Raw genomic sequence first — 22,307 nt, 5'->3', positions numbered from 1 at the left:
CACCCAGATCCCATTTCTGTGGCTTGCTTCACTGCTATCAGTTATGATAACTCATAGATACTGAGTGATTTAATGTGAAGTTTTGCATTTTAGTTATTTTACATGAAAAATAAAGTAATATTCTCTATTTCTCCCCGTCTTTTTGGTGTTATGACATGAATTTGTACATATCGTTGGCCACTGGCTCTTCAGTTGAAAATAAATGAAAGAGGAAAAATAAAGTTCATCCTTTTCTAAAATATGTTTTTAAAATTAAATCAGTGTTTGATTCACTTTTACTGAGATACTCAACCAAACAGATTGATATTTTTAAAAGACAATCCCTTCCATAAACAAGCAGGCAATTCTTTCTAAGAAAGCAGCTCTTACAACTCCCAGAAGTCATCATCTGACAGATTTTTCTCTTGCTCTTATTCTATGCCCAAGGCAGACTTTTTTAGAGGCTAATAAGCTCTGTTTTTTCCCCTCTTTCCTATAATAATGCTTTGTATTATCTCAGTACAAGTTTTTAAGCAAGCTTCTTAAGCAAGAAAGGCTACAGATAGTTTCATCCCTATTACAAATCAGAAAATAAAAAAGATATTAAATAGGAATTGTATTGCTCATAGTAAGGCAGATATTTTTCCTCCATTTGGTGGTAAGCACAGAACAGGAAGATTCCCGAATCTAGGTGGAGCACAATCTTAAAAACACAGTTACCACAGTTCAGTTACATAACTAATATAAAAAATTTACTTCTCCATTAAATTGTTATGCATGTACTATGCTGAGAGACGTATGAAATTTATTATATATGATTTAGTTCAAAAATTCAAAAAAGAGTCTCAGAAAAAGGCTTCAGACTTACCTGGTTTTGGCAAATTCAGAGAATATAAGCTAGGAGCCTGGTTTCACCTTTAAAATAGTTCTAGAACATAGTAAACAGAGAATTTAAAGACCATTCTGAGAACACACAGAGAGTCTTGTTTCTTATTTCTTGCCCTTGTTTTAGAGAAATTGAGTACATTTTAGCTTGATAATAAATTAAGATCAGACATAATATTTTATTTGGTAATTCACAGCCCTGAGAAGAATCTACGTTTCCAAGAAATTTTCCAAGTAATTATTAGTAAATGAGTGCCTGGGGTTGAACCAGATGTTGTCTCATTAGCTTTAACAATGTATTTTGAAGAGAAATAAAAAAAGAAAACAGTAAAGGAGTAATAATGAAAAGTAAATAGGAGTATGTGCAGAACAGGATTTACTTAAATTGATTATTTTCACTCCAATAGATGGAATGGCATAGAATTTCCATTATATGAAGCAACTGACACACAGATAAGTCTACTGTAATAGTCAAGGTTGTATAATTATAGACTTTGCTATCACTGTCTATGTTTTATCAGTTGGTTTTCTAGTAAGTGTTTTTTTGGGAAAAGTTGGAAAGGAAAACAGCCATTATCTGCCTGAACACATTTTCAAAATCTTTAAACATAAACTAGACACATCAGTTTCCTTTTTAAACTAGTTGGATGTTAAGAGAAAATTTAAAATGGTTCATCATTTGCAAACGGGGTAAATCTTAAGTGTTGAGTTCTAAATGAAGAAAATTATAGAAAGCAAATACCCAAAATATTAAACAGAATACTTCTATTCTTTGCTTCGCTTTAATGTTTACTTTCCTGCATCCTTCTGAAAATTATTTTTAGTACTATAAATTCTCCAGCTGTTAAAACCACTGCTGAAAGATTCATATACCCAGGGACAACCAGGAAAATGAATCTGAATTTAATTTTAAATTGGATTAATTAAACTACTTTAAAGCCCTGTGTAAATATACTTCCTCAGAATTAAAATGGCTTTTATTTAATATTCTTTGGAAATGAGTTAGAGCAAATCAAATTAAGGTCTTTTTAAATTGCTTGATAATGTCCAACCAATAACTTCAAAGAAATGAAACTAAGTCACCTAAAATTCAAACCTTTTGTTGTTTTGGATTGCTTTTCCTGATCAGGTCCACATGGACAGGCCACCTCTCTAACAATTTTTACTGCCATTTACAACCATTTTGAGTCTGATCTTATTTAGTTTCCACAATTAAAATCTGTATGTGTATTAGGCTTTTTCCTTTATCACCTGATGTGAGAGATCGTACATTAAAAAAGAAATACAAAATGCCTTCCATTTTCCCCTTATTTACTCTTGAAGGTTTAATTTTAAGCAGATTGTGGACCCGCTTATTCAGCTTTCAAAAATAGCTCTTATTTCTTGTTCTCAGAGTCAATGTTTTTCTGTGGTAAGCAGCTAAAAAAATGTTAGTGTGCTGATTTTTTTTTCCAGCAATGTGTTTAGGTTTATCAGCATTTCCAAAGCCACCAAATCTTGAGGCTATTTGGATTCAACTTTTAGAGGTTGACTTATCTTTGACATTTAACAATGTAGCATCTTTATATCCTTTTCACAGCATAAAATTAAAAGCTATTTTGTTATTGATGAATGTATCTGCGAGTCCTCTCAGGTTAGCAGCAGAGTAGTAATTCAGCCTGCTTATGTACTTACAGCAGCTGGGTGTGCCAGCATAGTTACCAGCCCTGAAGGCAAGTAGAGTTCAATGCCTCCTACAAGCAGATTGCTCTGCTCTTGAGGTTCATGGCTAAGAAAAGAAAATGGGTAGCCTTTGAAGAACACATGTTGCAAAGCATATAATATAATGCATTTCTTATTAACAGAGGTAAGCACCCTAGTTTGTTCTGAATGATGAATTCCCCTGTATGTAGACTGCAAATACGTCAAAATAGAGTGAAAAAATAACAATATATTGTCTCATTAGTTCAATGCAAAAAGGATCTACCAGTGAGATTCTGTGGCAGCCGTGGATAATGAAATGTTTTTATTAAGACACAGATATTAAATGCAAAAGCAAGCAAAGCCTATAGTATTTCATTCTAATTTTTGCATCATGATTGACAGTGGAAAAAACAACCCTTTTGTCTCTTAACTATGAAGTAGACATGCGAGAGGGGGAGAGACATGCTTCACAAAACATGCAGCTGTCTGTACTTCAGATGTGGTGCTTTGCATCAGTCGTCGGCCCAAAAGTGACAGGAATGTGAAGTAAGCTTGCAGTTCTGGAAGCATAACTGCTTGATCTTCAGAGACATCATGTTCGTGCTCCATCACTCACTTTGACCTGATTGTGAATTGATTATCAGACCAAACTCATAATTTAAATAAGGACAGAAACAGACAAAGGCAGTCAGAAATGCATTTCTTACATCTCTGTTGTTTCTTTTTCACAATGGAGCATCTCTCAGTTAAGTTCTGCCTTATCACTGGTTTTGTTTTTCCCTCTTTTACTGCAGTTTATTATGCTGACATACGTCTTTATGTTGGCCTGGCTTGGCGTTACAGCTTTCACTTCTCTGCCTGTTTACATGTACTTCAATTTGTGGACCATTTGCCGAAATGCCACTGTAGTGGATGGAGCTAATCTCTGCTTGGATCTTCGCCAGTATGGTACGTGAATGAAGAGCACTAAGTATAAAGCAAGTTTTCACAAAAAAAAGCATCACATTGGTTTGCTTCCATGTATCTGAAATGAGCTGCTTCAGTGTTTCTGAAAAAAAAATATAAGAATATCTTTCTATCCTTTTACCCAGCACTCGAGGCAGTTTATTAGATATGCACTGCATTTCCAAGCCTGATAGAATTGAATCAACATTCTCCATCATCCGAGAGTACTGAATATTTGGCTTGGGTCATCTGTTTAGTCTATTCTTTTGAAATTGCTGGAATTTGTTTAAAATGCTTAATAGTCTTAATTTATCTTGAGAATCACTCTTTAATCTTGTGGTAGGAGACTGATTTGGAGATAGGAGATCCTAGGTTATCATTTGCCTCTGCAGAGCCTAGAAGTGAATTGGGACAGGACAAGATATATCACTTGCAAAAATTTTGATGAAGAGTGATGATACAAATAAAAAATCTCTATAAGGCTGGTGGAGAGAGCAGGCTTAAGTCTGAACTGTGGAGGTTAGAATAAAGTGGAAATCTACACATACATGTGTTCTGGGGGGATGGAAAATTTTAAAAAAAAGGGGTTTGGAATCTTAAAAAGTCTCAGGATTCTTGCGTTGATGATAGTTATTCAATTCCTTTCTGCCATAAGACTTTTGAATCTAGATGTTCTGGCCTTGGTGGTTTCTCAGCCCACAGAGCTTTGGGTAATCGTACTATTGTCAGACAGTTCCTTGATTCTTTTGTTACCTTGGTCTAATGTAAAATCACACTATATGTTTAATTCCTATTTTGAGATATAAAAAATACTGTATTGCTTGGGAATGAAACAGTATGGTTCATATTAAGCATTTCACCTAACCTGAAACAAAATATTGCACATTATTGTTTTCATGATGGGGAAAAAAAACCCCACAACTAATTTTTTCCCATCAGCATGACAGGTGAGTTGAAAAAAGCAATTATCTATACAGATCTTATCAAGGGTATTCATTCTTCTTTCTATGTCCTATTATTTTTCTAGTATTTATACCTATTTTTTATTATTCTATTTAAACTGTTAATAGAACACTAAAATATAATGTGTATTCTGTGAATGTACCTGTTTCCTGAAAATTTGGTGTAAAAACTGCTGATTACTAATAGAAAAGAACAGTACTATTTCTCACGATAACCAAGTTATAGCAGTTTTCTTCAAGCTAGTCTTTAATTTACTATCCAGACATTAGCCGAAGGAAACAACATAGCAGATTTTAGTTATTCTTGCTGATAGAGAAATTATTATTACAATAAAGTATACATTTGAGCAATGCTTTTTCATATCTTGTGAAAGCAGCTTTGTACCAAATCAACATGTCTGATAACATTATGTAACACCTTTCTTCACATGAAGGTAGAGGATGTTTGTGAAAAATGTGGCAAGTGTATGTATATGTGTATATATATATATATTGCAAATAATTTTCTGGTGTTTTGATTACTGTGCTGATCAAATCTGAAATGAAGATATTAAAAAATAGCTGCAGAATTATTGCCTGTATGTTTCCCACAGGGGCTTTTACTAAATGATGATGTGTTAGTTTTGTGATGGCTGAAATTATCATAGAATCATAGGTTGCTTTGTGTTGGAAGGGACCTTTATGATCATCCCCCTGCCTTCCACTGCTCAAAGCCTGGCCTTGAACACTTCCAGGGAGGGGCCATCCCCAACTTCTCTGGGCAACCTGTTCTAACCTAAATCTACTCTCAGTTTAAAATGGTTACTCTTAGTCCTGTCACTACATCCCCTGATAAAAAGTCCCTCTCCATCTTTCCTATAGGCCCTCTTCAAGTACTGGAAGGCTGCCATAAAGTCTCCTCAGAGGCTTCTTGTCTCTAGGCTAAACAATTCCAACTCTCACAGCTTGTCCTCATACAGGAGGTGTTCCAGCCCCCTGATCATCAACACAAACCTGATTTTGTTGTTAAAATAGTTCTGCAATGCAGCCAAGAGTTTGTATTTCTTAGCTTTTCTGGCTCGTATGAAGTAAACTGCTATGTACTAGGAATACTAAATACGATAAATATTTATTCTGCTCCAGGTATTGTAACTATTGGAGAGGAAAAGAAGGTTTGCACCACATCAGAAAGTTTCATCAAGATGTGTGACTCTAATGAGGTGAATAAATGTGTTTGGTTTTGGGTTGTTTTTTGCAAATCCATAATGTGTGTTATAGTAGGAAGTAACTGATGTGTGTTTTCCTCTTACTCTTAATGTTCTAGTTCTAGCTGTGGTGATGAAATAAAATCCCAGTGAAAAATACAGTCAGCAAGTAGTTTTCCTAGTCTTTTACATACCAAATTTAGTCCAGCCATTTGTTTTCTAAATAACTTGCATGTTATTTTTTTGTTAAGAATTTCATTATCACGTATATTTTTACTGAGAGATTTCTGAAAGCTAATGCACCTACTGCACAATGAATAGGTCCGTACAGTGAATCACTGTTTGAGGATCTTATGATTACAGTAGTGACAAGAGAGTAAAGATTTCAAATGAATTTGACCAAATCTTGCAGTGTGTTAGGATAATAACTCCTAGTATGTTTTTATTTGTAGTTTTTCCCTTAGGTAAAGGCCACCTATTTCGGTGCAGCTGAGGTTTTTGGTTTTGTTTTTAAATGATCAGGGATGGAGACAGGACAAATAAAATGACATCTATCTAAATCAAAGAGAAAGGCTAAAATCTTAGTCCCTCTGAAGTCAAAGGACACTTTGCTAAATGTTTCACTGTGCCTTACTATGTTTGAATAAATCTTTGTGGAGTGAAGGTGCACAATCTACCTTTATACCAAAACTATCTAAGAAAATGCAACCCTTGCTGTGCAGTAAATACTCAATGGCTGCTGTCTAAACCAGATCACTGAAATTAAAACCAAATGTAATCATTTGGTTTGAGGTTGGCTGAAGAAGGTGTTTAAGTTGGATTATTTAAGTAACCTGGTTTATATTATATCACTATGAACAAATTTATTGTCAAATTTGGGAGGGAAATAAATCAATTATGAGGATGGAAAGCTAAAGCTAATGAAGGGAAATGGGTATTTCTTAGGCTGTCTCTGCCACAAGAAAAACCACCACAGCCATTTGTGGATCTAGTAAGGTAGTATTGTAACTGTAAAAACAAAACAACAACAACAACGTCAACAAAACAACCAAAAGTTTCAGACTGTTTATTTTTAAATAATTGGTTTTTTCCATATTTCATAATTTAAATATGCTATTTTAAAATAGAATTATGCTTTATCTTTGATATGAGTATTGTAACAAAACAGGATCAAGCACAATGTCCTATCATGCTCCGTCTTTTGGAAGAAGTATTAGTAGTTATTACTTTTGCAGAAGGGTGGCACCAGGGAGGTAGTTATCTGCTCTTCATTATTCAGATTTTTTTTTCAGTTTCTGTTTAGTGCATCACCATGAAAGTCCCTTTCTTTGTCGCTCTTTGCAGCTAAACATGACATTCCACTTGTTCATTGTGGCACTTGCTGGAGCTGGAGCAGCGGTCATTGCTATGGTAAGCTACTCAACACTCTCTACTTCCATCATCAAATGAATTGCTAATACATTCTGGTTATTACTTAGTATCAATTATTCAATTTCCATACTATCACACAATGCTATTACTGAAATACAATTCTGTAATTCAATACTGTCTCTTATATATATTTTTTAATATATTGGTGGATTCCCTTTGAAGTAGAATATCATTATTGCTTTTTTGAATTAAAGAAGCACCTTTGAGAACATCCTAAGAATTTTTACTATTCTCTTACTCTGTTCAGACAAGTCTCTCAACTCAAAAAAGTGTATGAGCTAGTACCCTGCTCTTCTACCTTTTATCTGCTGCATTTGCTTAAACATAAAGATATTTTTAGAATGAGGATTCTGTTTGTATGGTGTACACTGCAATAGAGAATGCAAAGTTACTTGGTATTGATGCATTCCATAAGAAGAGTCTTAGTGATGGTGTTTACTATTGCTACTGCTACTAGAATCCTAGAGCTATACATTTTTCATTCTCCTTTGAATTACATTTATCAAAAAGGACACTTGGAGAATATTCAATGAAGTTAGTGTTCCTGTTGTGTTAGTGATTTTTTTTGTTCTTCTCTGCCATTTTTTCAGTATTACATGACACCCTGCCAAGACAGCAGATAGCTACATGAAAAACATATCTTTTCCATGCAATTTTTGATTCAAGACCAAAAATAATAAGTATTATAGTATGATATAATAATGTAATTGATTTTCCAAACTGACACTTTTCTACTTCCCTCTGAAAAAAATAGTGACCAAGTAGTACTTATTATAATGTATTTATTAGTGTTAAGAAAGTATATCCAACAGACCATTAGTTCTCCAGTGCATTATTGTTTTGAAGCATACTCAGTAGTAGTTATCAAATGCTAGTTTGTTCAAATAACAATTCTACATTTCGAAGGATTTTCAGTGAAAACAAACACATCTTCAGTGGAAGCAAATTAAGTAGTTACAATGAGCCACGTAGTTTAAATACATGACACTTTCAATGAAGTTTAAAAAAACCCCTTCAAAGCTCACAGTTCCATATCAAAGATACCATAGATTTGTTCTACCAGTCTTTAATCCACTAGTAATTCACTTTGATGGCTCACGTTTATTCACATCGTTTTGCAGGGTTGCTCATACCCAAGTATGCTTTTTACTGGATTCTGTGACTGCACTGAGCAGGCATGATAACACTCTGTTTCAACAGAAATGCAAGTTAAGGATCTAAATGAGAGTAAATTGTGTAGTGTCCAAATGCTGATAAATGTATGCTTTATGAAGTGTTTGCAACTGTGTTGTCTATATGTCAATTTTGTAATTTTTTTTTTTTAACCTACCATTGTTATCTTAGGTTCCTGGTGAAGTCTAGCACCTTCCACTCTTTGATGGTGGTAATTTTTAAAACAAGCATACTAGACTCAATTTATAGGTTGAGCATTGTGCTTCACACTTGACACAGTAGCCCAAAGACTGAGGACAGGACATGAGGGAAAGTTCAGAATTTTGTGCTTGGACTAGCAAATATTGATAGATTTTCTTTCACTGAGGGAAGCTTGTTTTCCCAAGGAAGAAGTAATTTAGGGGAGGGAAATAAATTCCAAGTCCTAAATGTCTCATACAGAAAGAAGAAAGCATCTTTTTTCCCCAGATCCCATGCTCAAAGTGGTAGAAGGTGGTAAGGTAAGCAATAGACTAGTGTGATAAACGAAGTCTACAGAAGCCATTTAAGTCACTGGAATACAAATGCCCTTCCCTACAAGTGCTTTTGCAAGAATAATAACAAATATGATTTAATGAAGTTAGTGTTTGTATATTTCCACAACAGTAGCAGATCTCCATGTCTGTGAAATCTAACAAGCCATATTAAAAGAAAAATGAGATTAAAATATTTGTCCTTTACAAAAGAGAAAGCTTATGAGTTTATTTCATTTTAAAAATATTTCTTGCAAACAGTTGCTTTAAACTAGAATAGTCCATCTGACTAAGGCAGTACTTTGCATTTGTTACTAGACTGTAATAATTGTGCATTATCAATGAAACTGCTGAATAATTAAATTGATAAAATCTGCTTTTTAAAATGACATTTTAAGTCATGACATTGATGTACTCTGTTATATCCTCACTTCTGGATTTGTGAACATTTGCAAGAGCCAGATTATTTAATATGCACAGGTTTGTTAAACTCTTATAATGTCATTATTTGTCATTAAATCCACCAAAGAAATCAGCTTGTTCATAAATACTAGGACTACCTGTCCTAATATATAATACTAATATAATGTCCTAATATAATACTTTTTATTAACCTGTATTTTAAAAAACATCTTTGAAAAAATAGCAATTTATTGAATAAAAAACAAATCCAAACACAAAAACTAGTTGTTAATAGTTGCAAAACCATTTGGTCACAGGTCATAATTTTCCCATAGCTGCTACTTTAATCTCTCTTTGTCTTAGATTTGTCTATGAATGTTAGAATTTTTTCACAATTCACTGGCTGCCTCTTTAGTCTCCAAAGGAGAATGCTGTTTTGGCATTCAGAAAGAGAATTTGCCTATGGTTTAGGATTGATGTATAGAAAAACACATGTACTTTTCAGATTATATGTCAGGGAAAGCTTTATTTTGCAGAGAAGGAAAAAGTCAAATAGTTTGTATTAAAAATGTATCATTCTTAGACTTCAGTCCAAGGTGAAAAAAACCTGATAGAATTATTTACGTTGTAGATGCTTTTTGTGAGTCTTAAACACAGAAAAAATAGCCAGAATTTTGAATAATACTTAATTTGGACTATGTATGATTCTGAACATTACTGTTCTTTCTTACATCTGAATGGATAATAAATGGATGCAGAAATGATCATTGAAGTAATAAGTATTAGTTTTACTGTTTCCAATGTTGTGTCAGATAGAAACAGAAGACATAAAGCTGTTTAAGTGTAAACTGTACCATCTCAAAGGGTTGATTGTAAGGCTTGTACGTATCCTACCTGTGACATTTTCCCAAAATTGCTACAGCAAAACTGAATTGTGAGATGCACAGTTGCCCTTCTCAAAAGTTACCATGTGAGCAGCACTCTTCTTTCACTGAAACTGTGTCCTGTAAAATGGAGATGCAGTCAACTCCCCTGAAACAAGGAAAAGGGGAGTGTATAAGTGGTCTAATTCCTCTCCCCCAGTATGACTGTGCTCTTCTGCAGGATATTAGATGCACGTAAGGGGAGGAAAAGAAGTTATGTAGACATCTGTCCTGATGAGATAATGACATGTCTCAAAAGGAAAGGAAAACCAAAACCTTTCTTATCCTAGATGCAATTCTCCAGTTTTGAAAGGTTGAAGCATACTTTCATGTTATGAAGAAATATAAGCAGGAATGTTTCATAGAGCATGGAAAGACCCTGCACTGTCTTGCATATGTTTGTAATTGAAACATCCTAAGGCAGACTGTGGAAGCTGCCCTGCTTCAATTTGAACAAGCCTTGACAGGACCCCCCTGACTTCAGGCCATTCAGGTCATGGAAGTGTGAAATGCAATTAGACAGCCACTTAGAGATTACCTCCTTAGTATGACAATGTTATCTAGGAACTTGGTGTTGAACGAAAAAAACAAAGGTGGTGGAACTGATAAAGATAAATGCCATGATATAACATGGATATTTATTTGATATTATATAAATTACATAAACTGCTTGTTTCCAGGAAAGTCATCTTACTTACAGTGAATGTGAAGTCTAAGAGTTTACAACGGTTATTCCAGAGATTTTGTTCTGTAATGTTTTAAGGAAGGGATGGGTGTGGGATGGGATTTTAATGAAGGTCCGACTGTGGACAATGTACCTTTAGAATACTTTGTCTATTTTTAAGTAACAAATAAATGTTAAGTGAAACTGCAAGACATTAGGTTTAAATTTGCCTTTTACTGGGTCACTAGCAAATATTTTGTAAAGATAAAAAATGTGCCTACACGGTCCCATTTTCATCACTTATTGTTCAGTCGGAAGGTTTTCTGGCACATGTGTTTTGAAAGATCAGGAAGATGTAAGTGCACTGCTAAGATGCCCCTCCTCCTCACACACACTTCTAGGATTCTTGTGTTTACAATCTGAAGTTCAAATTGCATTTTTTTAAATTGAAATCTTACCCTCAAAGGACCAGCAATTGTGTGTTCATTGGATGCAAATTATAATTGTCTGAGATGACAGAATTATTAGGATTACCAGCCTGTTTCTTTTGATTTACTCGAGTTTTGCTGTGGAGGAAATTGAAGACATTTCATTCAGCAGAATGGGGAATCAGAATTGAGATATCTCATTTGATCTCGAAATTCCTGATCCAGAGACTAGTCATGGTGAAAGCTTTTAGAACAACTCTGTTAGACACAAGACATTTCTTTTTCTTGTGTGCTAAATTAAGATCAGAAAGTGTCCCAAAGTAACACAGTACATACTGCCATCTCCAGCACCTGCACTATCATCACAGGTTGTGCTGCTAAGATTGTACTATAGATATTAAGAAACTCATAATAATATGTAGAAATGCTACTACCTGTAGTAATTAGCCTAGAGGACAGATTCTCTGAACACTTCTTGTTTTATGGCACCTCAACTCAGACTGTATTCCTCAAATAGGGAGTAAATGGGTGAAAGCTTGCCATAAACAACCAAGACAAAAGGACACCAAAATTATTTGGTCCTTTGAAGATTTTCAGGATGCTTTCTTTAATCTTAATTATTCAAATTAAGAAATATATATTAGCCTGCACTAATCAGCAACTATTTCCACTAAACATTTGTGGAAAAAGCCAACATTGGCATTTCAAAAAAAAAAAAAGAGCGTACTATATTGTTTCTGTTCATTTAGTATGAATCTAAGATACTCATATATCTACAATAGTCCAGTGTGAACAGAAGAATTTGCATAATTTTGTAGCATTTTTAAGATTACTCTGTTTTCCACTAATTGAATCCTACTTTAGTTTCTCAGTTTCTTAGGGAGGGGTTGAAGTTATCTGTGGCCTCTGAGGCAGTTGATTAACGTAAATATAAGAGATGCTCTCAACAGAAAGTATTTGAAAACCTACTGTGGGAGGAATAAGTGTTCAGAGAGTCACAGAATAAACTGGTTGAATACTGTGAGTGAACATTTTTATTTTCTGAATGAATACAGAGCCAACAGAGCACATCCTAAGGTGAGAGGGCAACAAGTTTTGAAAAAGTCAGAGGCTCATTTCAAGCAGATCTAGCAGACTGAAGGTAGGACATTTGAGGTTCACCTTCAAAAGGAAAGCTTTCAAAAAGTCTGCAAATGTCCTGAAAGGCCCAGACCAGGGAAGCTGGAGTGGACAGGAGATCAGTTGATTGCTCTAACATGCAACTGAAGTAGACTTTATACTGTAGATGATCACAGGTGTGTAGACTAAAAGAACTGACTCTGAAAGGTACTGATTGCAGATAGCATGTAACTGCCCCTGAATGAGAAGTTTTGAATAAAGTATTTTTGGCTGCAGTTCCTTGGAGGCCTCAGCTTCATTTCTTGTACTGGTGCTGTGTTAAAATTTGTCACTTTTTTGATCATTCATTGCCATCATTCAAAAGATTGGACATCTACTCATTGTCAAGTTCAGTCACTGGCAGCCATACCATGTGATTTTTATAAACTACTAAGCTCCATCTCAAGTGCTATTAGGGTGTTTTATCCTCCATTTATAATGGAAAACAGTTACAGAACCTAATTTTTCTACTAGTAAGATATCTTTCACTGACTTTCGGATTATATTTATTTAAAGCGATGTGAAAAATATTTGTTCACGTGACAATATTGCCAATATCCTTTAAGTGGTGTTTACTCCTCAGATGTATTCATAGACATTTTGTCCTCCCCATTTACTTACATAAATAAACCCAGCTCTTTGGGAGTATATCATCATAGCTCATTCATGTTGACTGCAAGTGAGTCAGGTCCAATCTTCAATGCTCACCAGTAAGTTGTATAATATTCACAGGTTGTGGGAGAGTTTCCCTTTCGATTCAGATAATTTTTTATTTTATTTTTGGATGGAACACTTGGAAAGCTCTTAATTTTGTTTTCTTTAATAAATAAAAGTATTTTTACATAGTATTTTTACATATTCAAAAATTTATATGGAACGTGCATGTTTTCTGCTCCATTCAAGATGTCTACAGAAGCTGTTTTTTAAAAATCATAAAAATATTTGGGTTTTTTTCCTATGCATTTTAAAGTATTACATAAATGAACTATGAAAAAACCTAATATAACAGTGAAATAAAATTAGTTTATTTGTAACTATATTTTGTTATATTTTGCCTAGATGATCGTATTAGTCAATTTTTGACAAAATTTTCCCAAATTAGCTGGTTTAGACAAAATAGCTGGAGTTGTAGATGAAAGAAAAATAATTGCTAAATGGAAGCTAATTTTAACTTTAACAAGAAAGAAGCAGCAATTTTTTCTGTACTTGTATTAGAGATGTAATCATAAGGCTACAGATTTGTCTACAGCATATTTCTATCTGAAGCAACTACTTTAACGAATTGTGATTAAATGGGGAAAAGTCTTCAAGAAATCACCAGAAGGCATTTTTCCACATAAATTTGCAGACTAGCTGTATAAAGCAGGGATCATGAGTTTATTTCTCAGTTCTTTTAATTTTTTTAAATAACCATTTCTACCAACTACTAGTCATGGTAATAGTAACAGCTGTGAGCTCAGTAATCTGAGGATTAACGAAGCTCAAACTTGAACTTCACATCGTATTGCTGTACCACTTCTTGACTTAACAATGCTTCTGATGAAAACTCAGTCTCTATCATATAGCTTTCAGGTTTGAACTTGCTCTATTCTAACTAGCTCTGTTGGTTCCTAACTCCGTGTTACCTCTCTTACAGGTGCATTATCTCATGGTCTTGTCTGCCAACTGGGCCTATGTGAAAGATGCTTGCAGAATGCAAAAATATGAGGATATTAAATCAAAGGAGGAGCAAGAGCTTCATGATATTCATTCTACTCGCTCTAAAGAACGACTCAATGCTTACACATAAAAGAAACCTTGTCTTACTTTCTAACATGTGAATGCTTTGTTGTTTAACTAAAGGCCATCCAACCATTTTAAAAACAATTGAAAGTGCTTCTCACAAAAGATAGTTTGGGTGACTTACATATCACCTATGTACAATTCTTGGTTGTCTAGCACTTGGTTCCTTAATTAGTTCTTACTTTGTGTGACCAATCTCTATCACAAAGCTCCCAAATAGCCTTTCCTGAATCCTTTTAAGCTAATTAGTTCTGCTAGATCAAGGATACTAAACTATTGTCAAATACAAATATGTGTTTGATTTTTTTAATCACTTTGTATGTGTTATGCATAACACCTTTTGCATTGTTTCTTATATGTTTTTGGAAAAAGGTAGCTTTTTATACTTTTTAGTTTTGAGTTCAATAACTACTTTAACTACAGGTATACTTCAAAGGGACCATTGTACATGATGTACAATATATAAAGAAAACACGGATGACTTTCCTTTATATTTGGAAAACTTGCCAGATGGACCTTGATCAACTTGAAAGAAGGTCCTAAGAACGTTTTAAACAATCAAAGGTGCAATTTCTAAATTTGTAATAGTGGGTAAAAAAAAAAAAAAAGAAAAAAAAAGAGGAAAAAAAATGAATAAAAAAAAGAAAAAAGTGCTTCTTATCTTTGTTAACATTGTATTATTATTGATGTTTTTAAAGAATATTCTCTTGTTCCAAGTCCCATTGGTGATAATTCCTGTTTGTATTGTGAGCATGCAGACCGTGGTGCTAACAATGCATGGCCACTTGCCTTTTGAAGGAATTCAATACCACGGCTACCTGTTAAAGAGTTATGGTATATAGACAATTGTTAATTAAGTGATATAGTTATCCATAGTTTTTTACAGAATGACTTGTCTTTAATTCAATGAAGGTTATGCTAAATTGGAGCTGTTCATGTGATGATGTAAGAAATTAATGCTTAGCTACATTTATGAAAGTAATATATCAAAAATACAGTGACCATAGGAGTCAGATGTCTTTTTACCTGCTTTAAAAATTTATATGGATTGCACCTGTCTGAACTGTAAAAGATATATTAAAGGAGACTTCCATAAATGTTATAGCTTGGCTTCTAGCTTTCCTACACATATTTGTTTACCTGTATTACGTTAAAGTAAGGTAAAAGACCACTACAGAGCTTATTATTTGAAAGTGTCCTAATATATTTGTACCTTTATTTTGATAGGAAAATGTTATCAGAAAGATAGGTCTTCTTAATTTGAAATAATTACCTGTATCAAAAACAGAACAAAAAACCCTATTTAAGAAAAGTCAGTATTACTGGACCAAATTTGGTGGATTTTTTTTTCTTTTTTTTGCCTATTTCTAATGCTACAAGAATGCTGTAAAGTGTCTTTTAAAGTGATGTAGCCTGACAAGACATTTTTGTCAGTGTTAAAAATCTTAGGTAGTTTTGTGCACTTATTGGACCATTGTGAATTCTCTCAGTGTAAGTGCATTTCTAATAAAACTTCTTGAGTAAAACTCTTATTTGTACTATTACTAGTCATGCATCATCAGTAATTTTTAACAACTCTTGTAGTAAGTAGAGGGTAATACTATAGTTACTTGTGGCATGATAATGCATTAAGTAGTATTAGTTGATTGAATTATTTTCTTTTCTTTTGTTTGTTTTGGGGGTTTTTTGGTTGTGTTTTTGATTTGGGGTTTTGCTTTTTTTCTTTTTACACTTAGGCTGTCCTACGCAGTCAACAGTTTTCTGATAATGTGCAGTACCGGTATTACAGTCCTGCAAAAAGTATTAGGAACCTCTTCTGGATTCTATAGTGTAGTGTTTCAGTTTTGTGTCTTAAAACGTTTGTGCTGATTTTTAAAACTATGTCTTTTAAACTTATGTAATGATGTTAATGCTTTTGGCTCTTCTCTGGTATTAGAGTTTGTATTTTCACAAAGAATGCTTTGTAGCAGGCATTACAATTAATCTGTTTTGTACATAAATGTGCCAACAGCTTGATGGTGGCGTTTTTGAAATGTAGAACAAAGTGCTTGCAAAAATGTAATAAACACACTTGTGTACTTTGTGTACTTATTAATTGTTCATGCTGTGTACCTTGTTTTTGGGGGATTTTTGGGGTTTTTTTTTTCCTATACTGGACAAATCATTGTAACCAGAAATGCTAGTTCCTTCTATTGTCTTCAATATTGGAGGACTATTCTCAGTACAGACCTACTTTTTCTTGGTAAAATTTACTTTTAGATGTTTAAGGAGATAGTTCCCTTAGCAGAAATTATGAGAACAAAGAGTAAAATTTAAAAAATAATAATCTGGGAATGTTAAATTAATTAGAGAATATGTCTTTGTCAAATCTGTGACAAAATATTCTTATTGCAAAGAATAAATAAATAAAAAATCCAAACTCCTAAGAGTGATATTCTTATGCCCTTTCATGATACAGTTCCCTCCAGCCTGTAACTTCACAAATCACACATAGGTAAAAGTACCGCGTGCAGCCTTCCCATGGTTAGAAATTGTGCCTCAGTTTTGGGTAGTTTGTTCCACTGAATTAAAACTCCTGGTCCCTGCTGATGCACAAATTACTTAAAATATGTCTTATAATCAGCATTTAATATAAAAAAAATATATAACCTAAGATTAAGAGAGTAAAATAACTTCTAAGAGCAGAATCTCGTAGTCTAGGAAGAGCAAGAAAACATGAGCAAGAATTGTTGTATTTTTACCATGTCAGTCAAGAGAACAACTGGGCAAGATTTGCATTACTACGTGTCATTTGGAACAGCTCAACAGAGGCTGGTCTGACATCGGTTTGAACATTGCTGAGGATACTGATACCTGGATGTTACAGTAGCTAATATTTTAATACCTTGCTGACAATAATGCATAATTTATGTGCATGTAAATCACTTTAAATATTTAAGAGAAATCTATAGCTGTGCCAACTAACATGATACCACTAAAGACAATTAATTAAAATACAGTTCTACAATGTGTTTGTTTCTCAGTTAACTAGCTGTTATGTAGCTCTTTGTGTGCTCTTGATGAGAACACGTGCCATAACGGAAAACAATGTTTCAGCAGCAGCACAAGCCAAGGGAGTAGAGGAGCTTCCCGCAGCACAACACATCAGTCGTAACTAATTCACTTCAAAGACTGCACATATTTGCTTTATTCCAGACTCTTCTCTGTTTGTAGACAGCCTAAGCTGATTTATCCTGAGGTAGGTTGTATGGATTGTGATTCCTATAGACTATTCTGTGCTTAGTCTATTGTGACTATTGTTCTTTTCAGAAACAAGAAAGCAAACTGCAGATCAGTGTTTGATGTGATTTTGTTGTTTTGGGTTTTTTGGGGGGTTTTTTCTGTGCAAAAGAGTGTAGTTGAATGAAAATTCCAATTTAAGACATTTCCACGCTTAGATCCTCAGTTTTGCATTTTCTTCACAGTTTAATAAGTCCCATCAATAGTGATAATAACGTGTTACAAAATAGATCCAAAAATTGCTTGAGTTAGAAATCCTTCCCACCCGTTATCCCCTACCCACGTCACCTCATTTTTTTTTCCATAAGGTTATTTCATCCCTCAGCAGGGTCTTATCCGCATTTCTATTTTTCAGCAAAACCACACAGAGCCCAACACAACCACATAAACCATTCAATGAGCATGATTTAGGCAATAGTGAAGTGCACTTCAGATGTGGGGATGAGTATTCGCAGCAGGGGTGGAAAGAAAAGGAATTTTTAAGACAACCTCATTCTTGAGGCCAAAGTATCATATGGTTGGGTGGTATAGTTGCAGAATAGCAGAAAGCACTGAAATGATTGCTAATTTCATGTTTCTAAATAGTTAATGATATTATTATTTTTGTCACAGGAGCTAAAATAAAATAATTTCTGCTATAATTGGAAATATATATAAAAATTAATTGTTTTAGTAAGATATGTGATTATCAATCTTAACTTAGTGCAATTATTTAAATTGCAATATGTATGCATTGATCATAAGTATTTGTTGAACATGACCATGGTTGCAATTCACCTGCAGTTGGTATAATAGATTTAAGGACATAACATTTCTGTACTGTATTTCCTATAATAAACAATGGCAAAAGTTTATAGAGTTCTTTCCATCATTAAGATCCCATGCATTTTTCAATTATTCTGTTCTGGGTTGCTACAAGTATTAATACAGTTGTTTTTCTGAAAAACTCAGCTCAATTCAGCTAAGCCATAAAAGAGCAGACTATAATGCATTTCATTGCAGGAGGGGAAAAGTGATTACACAAGCTCTCTCTTTAAAAAAAAAAAGTAACATTTTATTTCCATTTGGTTGCACAGAAACCCTGCAAATAGCTATTGTTAGGGAGCAAACTAATTTATGTCTCCAGGTGATACCAGATTTCAGCACTGCCTTTATTTTAGGTAGATATCAATTGAAGAGAACAAGCTCAAAACACTTAATACATGTAACAGCTCTTTCTGTCCCACATGAATTCTTCTGACTTGTGTTTTTTACAAGGGATGAACTCCAGCAGTTTCTGTATTTTGAGATTTTCAAATATAGTTTCTTGTTCTTTCAGATACCTGCAGAGGATCCCAACACTTCAGAGGGTTACTTCTGTATTTAACAGTTATTAGCAATGTTGGCAACAGGTAAGTGTTTCTGTTAGTACAGTGAAAGAACTGGTTACTAGTAAAAAAGTGGATTATCTTCAATTTACAGTAGTCTGAGCAATAGCCAGGAGACTTGCAGCTATTCTGCAAGTAGAAATTTGTCCTGAGAAAATGGTTCTGTCCACACAGTACAAACTGCTGTGGACTCTTCCCCCATCTCAGGTGGAGTCTGGCCAGATAAATGCAAGATCCAGGGAAGATCATTTTAGCTGCTCTTTGAATTGGCAGTTCTGATTTGCCTGCTTTTCCTTTTGCTGAAAGGAATGCTTTGAGGACAGGTAGATCTCTGGAAGTGGTGAGGTAACGTCAAACATAAGCTCTTTCCAGAGCAGCTGCCACCACTATAACAATAACAAGGCAACAACTGAATTTTTGCCACTGAATCCCATTCATACTAAAAAAGAAAGACTTGAAAAAATTAGGAAGAAGCTTGCATAAATATACTTTGGTTCTGCATGTTGAGTTACTCAGGCCAAAAATGCTGCATAGGCCAGAAAAGTGATGAAAAGAGCTGGGTTTTCCAGAGTATCACTCCAAATATTTTCTTTTTTTCTTCTCAGCGCTCCAGGAAAAATGATACTTATGTCTGAATTGTTTTCCTACAGTTAACTGAGAAATTTTTGATCTCCGAGTCTGTAAGCCTTGTATTTTTTCTAAGGGCTTTACTCACCTATATTTTTTCTTAAGGATAAATATTAATTTAAGAACAAATTTCATTGGGGAACAAATCTATCCTCAACAAGTTCATGTCGCAGTTAAAGCATACAAATAAAGTCCTGGAATTTTATAATTTATCCAGTTTAGTTTGCACAAAAAATCATATCCTCACAAATTCAGTGTTTTGGAGTAATAAAATTAATCACATAGTTAGACACAGCAGCAAATCATCAGGTTCCTCAGGTGATTATGCTGATCAAGCTTTGAGCTGATCAAGCAGACTGAAGCCTTTCTCATTGTACACCTCATGTTGATGCCATCTTTTTACATTGTGAAATATGAAATAACGTTAGGGAGGAATACCTCACTAATGTAATTAATATCTGTGTATTCCTTTCATGATTTGCTTTTTCTCCTTGACATGTTGTTCCTTATGCCATAATATTAAGTGGAACTGAAGTAACATAAAATTTGCTGCTACTGAGAAGGGGAGATCTCACCAGCGCAACTGAGTGGTGTACCACATGGCTGGAAATACAGATGAAGACAGTGAAAAAGAGCAAGAAAGGCACAAAGAAAAGTAAGATTTTCCTTTCCTAGTAAACTCTAGTTGCAGGCGAATAAGCTGGGCTCAGGATCTATACCTCTAATTATATACAAGTAAGCCTCATAGGACTCATGGGTTCAAGGAGTAGAGAGAGCTTCTGACACGGTACAGAGGGCAAATAGTACCTGGAAAATCTTGATTTTGGGCAGTCCCAGGGCATGTTTCTCCTTAAAGGAGCAGATGGGAGAGAGAAACCTGTAGCTGCAAGTTGCCTTTAATTGTCACAACAGGACCATGTCGCTGGTGGTCTGGCCATGTCCTCTTAACTTCCCTTCCCAGCATGAGTAATATGATGGCAAAGCAGATATGTCACATAAGTAGCTGCATGGAACACTCAGATAGAGTTTGTGTTATTTAAAGCAGCTCAGGGAATGATGCAGACAAGGACCACCACTGCAGGCATAATCCTGGCCTCACTGAAGCCAGGCAGTATTTCACTAACAGAAGAGAACAAAGTCAGGATTTGAGGTTGAGCAGTCTGGAAAATTTGGTGTTTGCATCCTTTGGTTAAAACCAAGTAAGACACATTAGGATTGTCTCTGATATAATATTTAATAAGTGATTTCAATTTTCATATATTTTAAATACACACAAACACAATATCTAGTCTTGATAAAACAGGTTTTTTAATATACAATTAGTCAGTGCTCTGGTGCCTGAAATTGTACTATTCCAGTTATAGAAGAAAAGTCAGTTGAGATGCTGCAGACGCTTATGGTATTCTGATCTCCTGTGGGCCTGTAAGACCATTATCTTTATTCAACAGTTTTTTTGAGAATCTACAGTAAAAAAAACCCAATTAATAGTTACCTGGATAAATCAAAAACAGCTGAGAAGACACAGCATAACTTTTATAAATGGAAGTCTATTTTTAGATTAATCAGCCATAAGAAAGGCCTTGTATGGGTAAATAAATGGTTAGCAGAAAAGACAGTTCTTATACTGGAGTAACATCATTTTTGGTCTCTGGGTTCTAGACTAGCTCATCTTTAGATGGTGAGCAGCAGCCAGTTTCCTCACTGAAGAGCTGCCACTTCTGTTGCCACAGTACTTCTCATTAGCTAGTTGGCATAATTTATATTGAATACAACCATATGCATCCCCTCCTCTTCAGAAGTTTGTAACAGCTGTACAGCCAGAGAACAAACCTCCATGCTACCCTAATATTAATATCATTCTTAAAGAAAAATAGGAAATTCAGTGATTAGTTGAACTTTTTTTCTTACAAGAAATGGCATTATTATACTCTACTGTATTTATCAGCTATTTGTCCAAATGAAAATATAATCTATAAAAATAGTAACAGCTTTGACTCTTTATGAACCTATTTGACTTGTTTTGATTTCTGCTAATAGCAGGCCTCTGGCCCTTCATGCTGGTTTTTTTTTCTCCCTTCAGATATTCCAAACAACCTGACAGAAAAGTTAAGAATAGTGGTACTCAGGATTTCTCCCAGAATTTAATGTGCATAACTACTGGTGTGAGCAGATTTGTTTTGCCCCATCTTTCTTTAACAAGCTAAATACTGCTCTTCCCCTCCCTACTGTCTCTAGAGCACAGCCTCAGGTGATGCAACTTCATGCTTGCTTTCCCCTAATCCTTTTCTTGGTGTCCTCTTCACCAACACATCACTGCCCCCGGGCAAACCATTACTGGGCTCAGCTTCTACTGTCAGGTCTGCTGCAGCAGCAAGCGGCTGAGAATGCCGTTGGGATTAATCTTACCTGACTCTAAGCAAACGTGAAACTGTACCCAGTTAAGTCTCTGCCACAGTTATTCATCATGCTTCTCCTGGCACGTTCCCGGCCTATTTATCCAAATTTGAGGAATAAGTAGTAATGTGGGTAACCCTGTGAAGACAAAACTAAGGAGACATTTGGATGTCTCCTTCTTTGGATTTGAATGTCTCCTTCTCTGGAGACATTCAAAACCCGCCTGAATGCCTTCCTGTGGAGCCTCATCTAGATGTTCCTGCTCCAGCAGGGGATTGGACTAGATGATCTTTTGAGGTCCCTTCCAATCCCTAACGTTCTGTGATTCTGTGAGAAAAATCTGAGCTCCTTAAGGAAATTTCTGTCATACTTCCATATCCTTAGTGCAAAAATAAGGGAAAATCAGGAAGTGTGGGAACCTTTATGTATACAGTATCATGTTACCCTAAATCTTAAGCAAATTTGTGCTATGCAATACTTCTCAATTGATATTCTGGATTAATTGTTGTTCTTTAAAATAAAGTCATAA

General features: G+C 34.7%; 1 protein-coding gene across 1 annotated transcript; it reads left to right on the top strand.

Annotated features, from left to right (window-relative positions):
* The first annotated feature begins 3,340 nt into the window (after positions 1–3,340).
* GPM6A (glycoprotein M6A) lies at positions 3,341–16,194 on the top strand. Its single transcript, XM_010189987.1, has 4 exons — positions 3,341–3,495; positions 5,577–5,653; positions 6,983–7,048; positions 13,966–16,194. Exons 1-4 carry the CDS (start codon positions 3,348–3,350, stop codon positions 14,116–14,118), a joined length of 444 nt encoding a protein of 147 aa, XP_010188289.1. The 5' UTR covers positions 3,341–3,347; the 3' UTR covers positions 14,119–16,194.
* Positions 16,195–22,307: the final 6,113 nt, after the last annotated feature.

Source organism: Mesitornis unicolor, unplaced genomic scaffold, assembly GCF_000695765.1.
Source record: "Mesitornis unicolor isolate BGI_N332 unplaced genomic scaffold, ASM69576v1 scaffold11918, whole genome shotgun sequence".
Lineage (NCBI taxonomy): Eukaryota > Metazoa > Chordata > Aves > Mesitornithiformes > Mesitornithidae > Mesitornis > Mesitornis unicolor.
The sequence above is the reverse complement of the archived record's forward strand: the minus strand, read 5'-3'. Positions and strand labels throughout refer to the sequence as shown.

Excerpts from the sequence above, each read along its gene's own strand:
- GPM6A (XM_010189987.1), top strand. The coding sequence starts at position 3,348 with ATGCTGACATACGTCTTTATGTTGGCCTGGCTTGGCGTTACAGCTTTC. Across the intron at positions 5,654-6,982 it reads AGATGTGTGACTCTAATGAG|CTAAACATGACATTCCACTT; the intron begins GTGAATAAATGT and ends CGCTCTTTGCAG. Across the intron at positions 7,049-13,965 it reads GAGCAGCGGTCATTGCTATG|GTGCATTATCTCATGGTCTT; the intron begins GTAAGCTACTCA and ends CCTCTCTTACAG.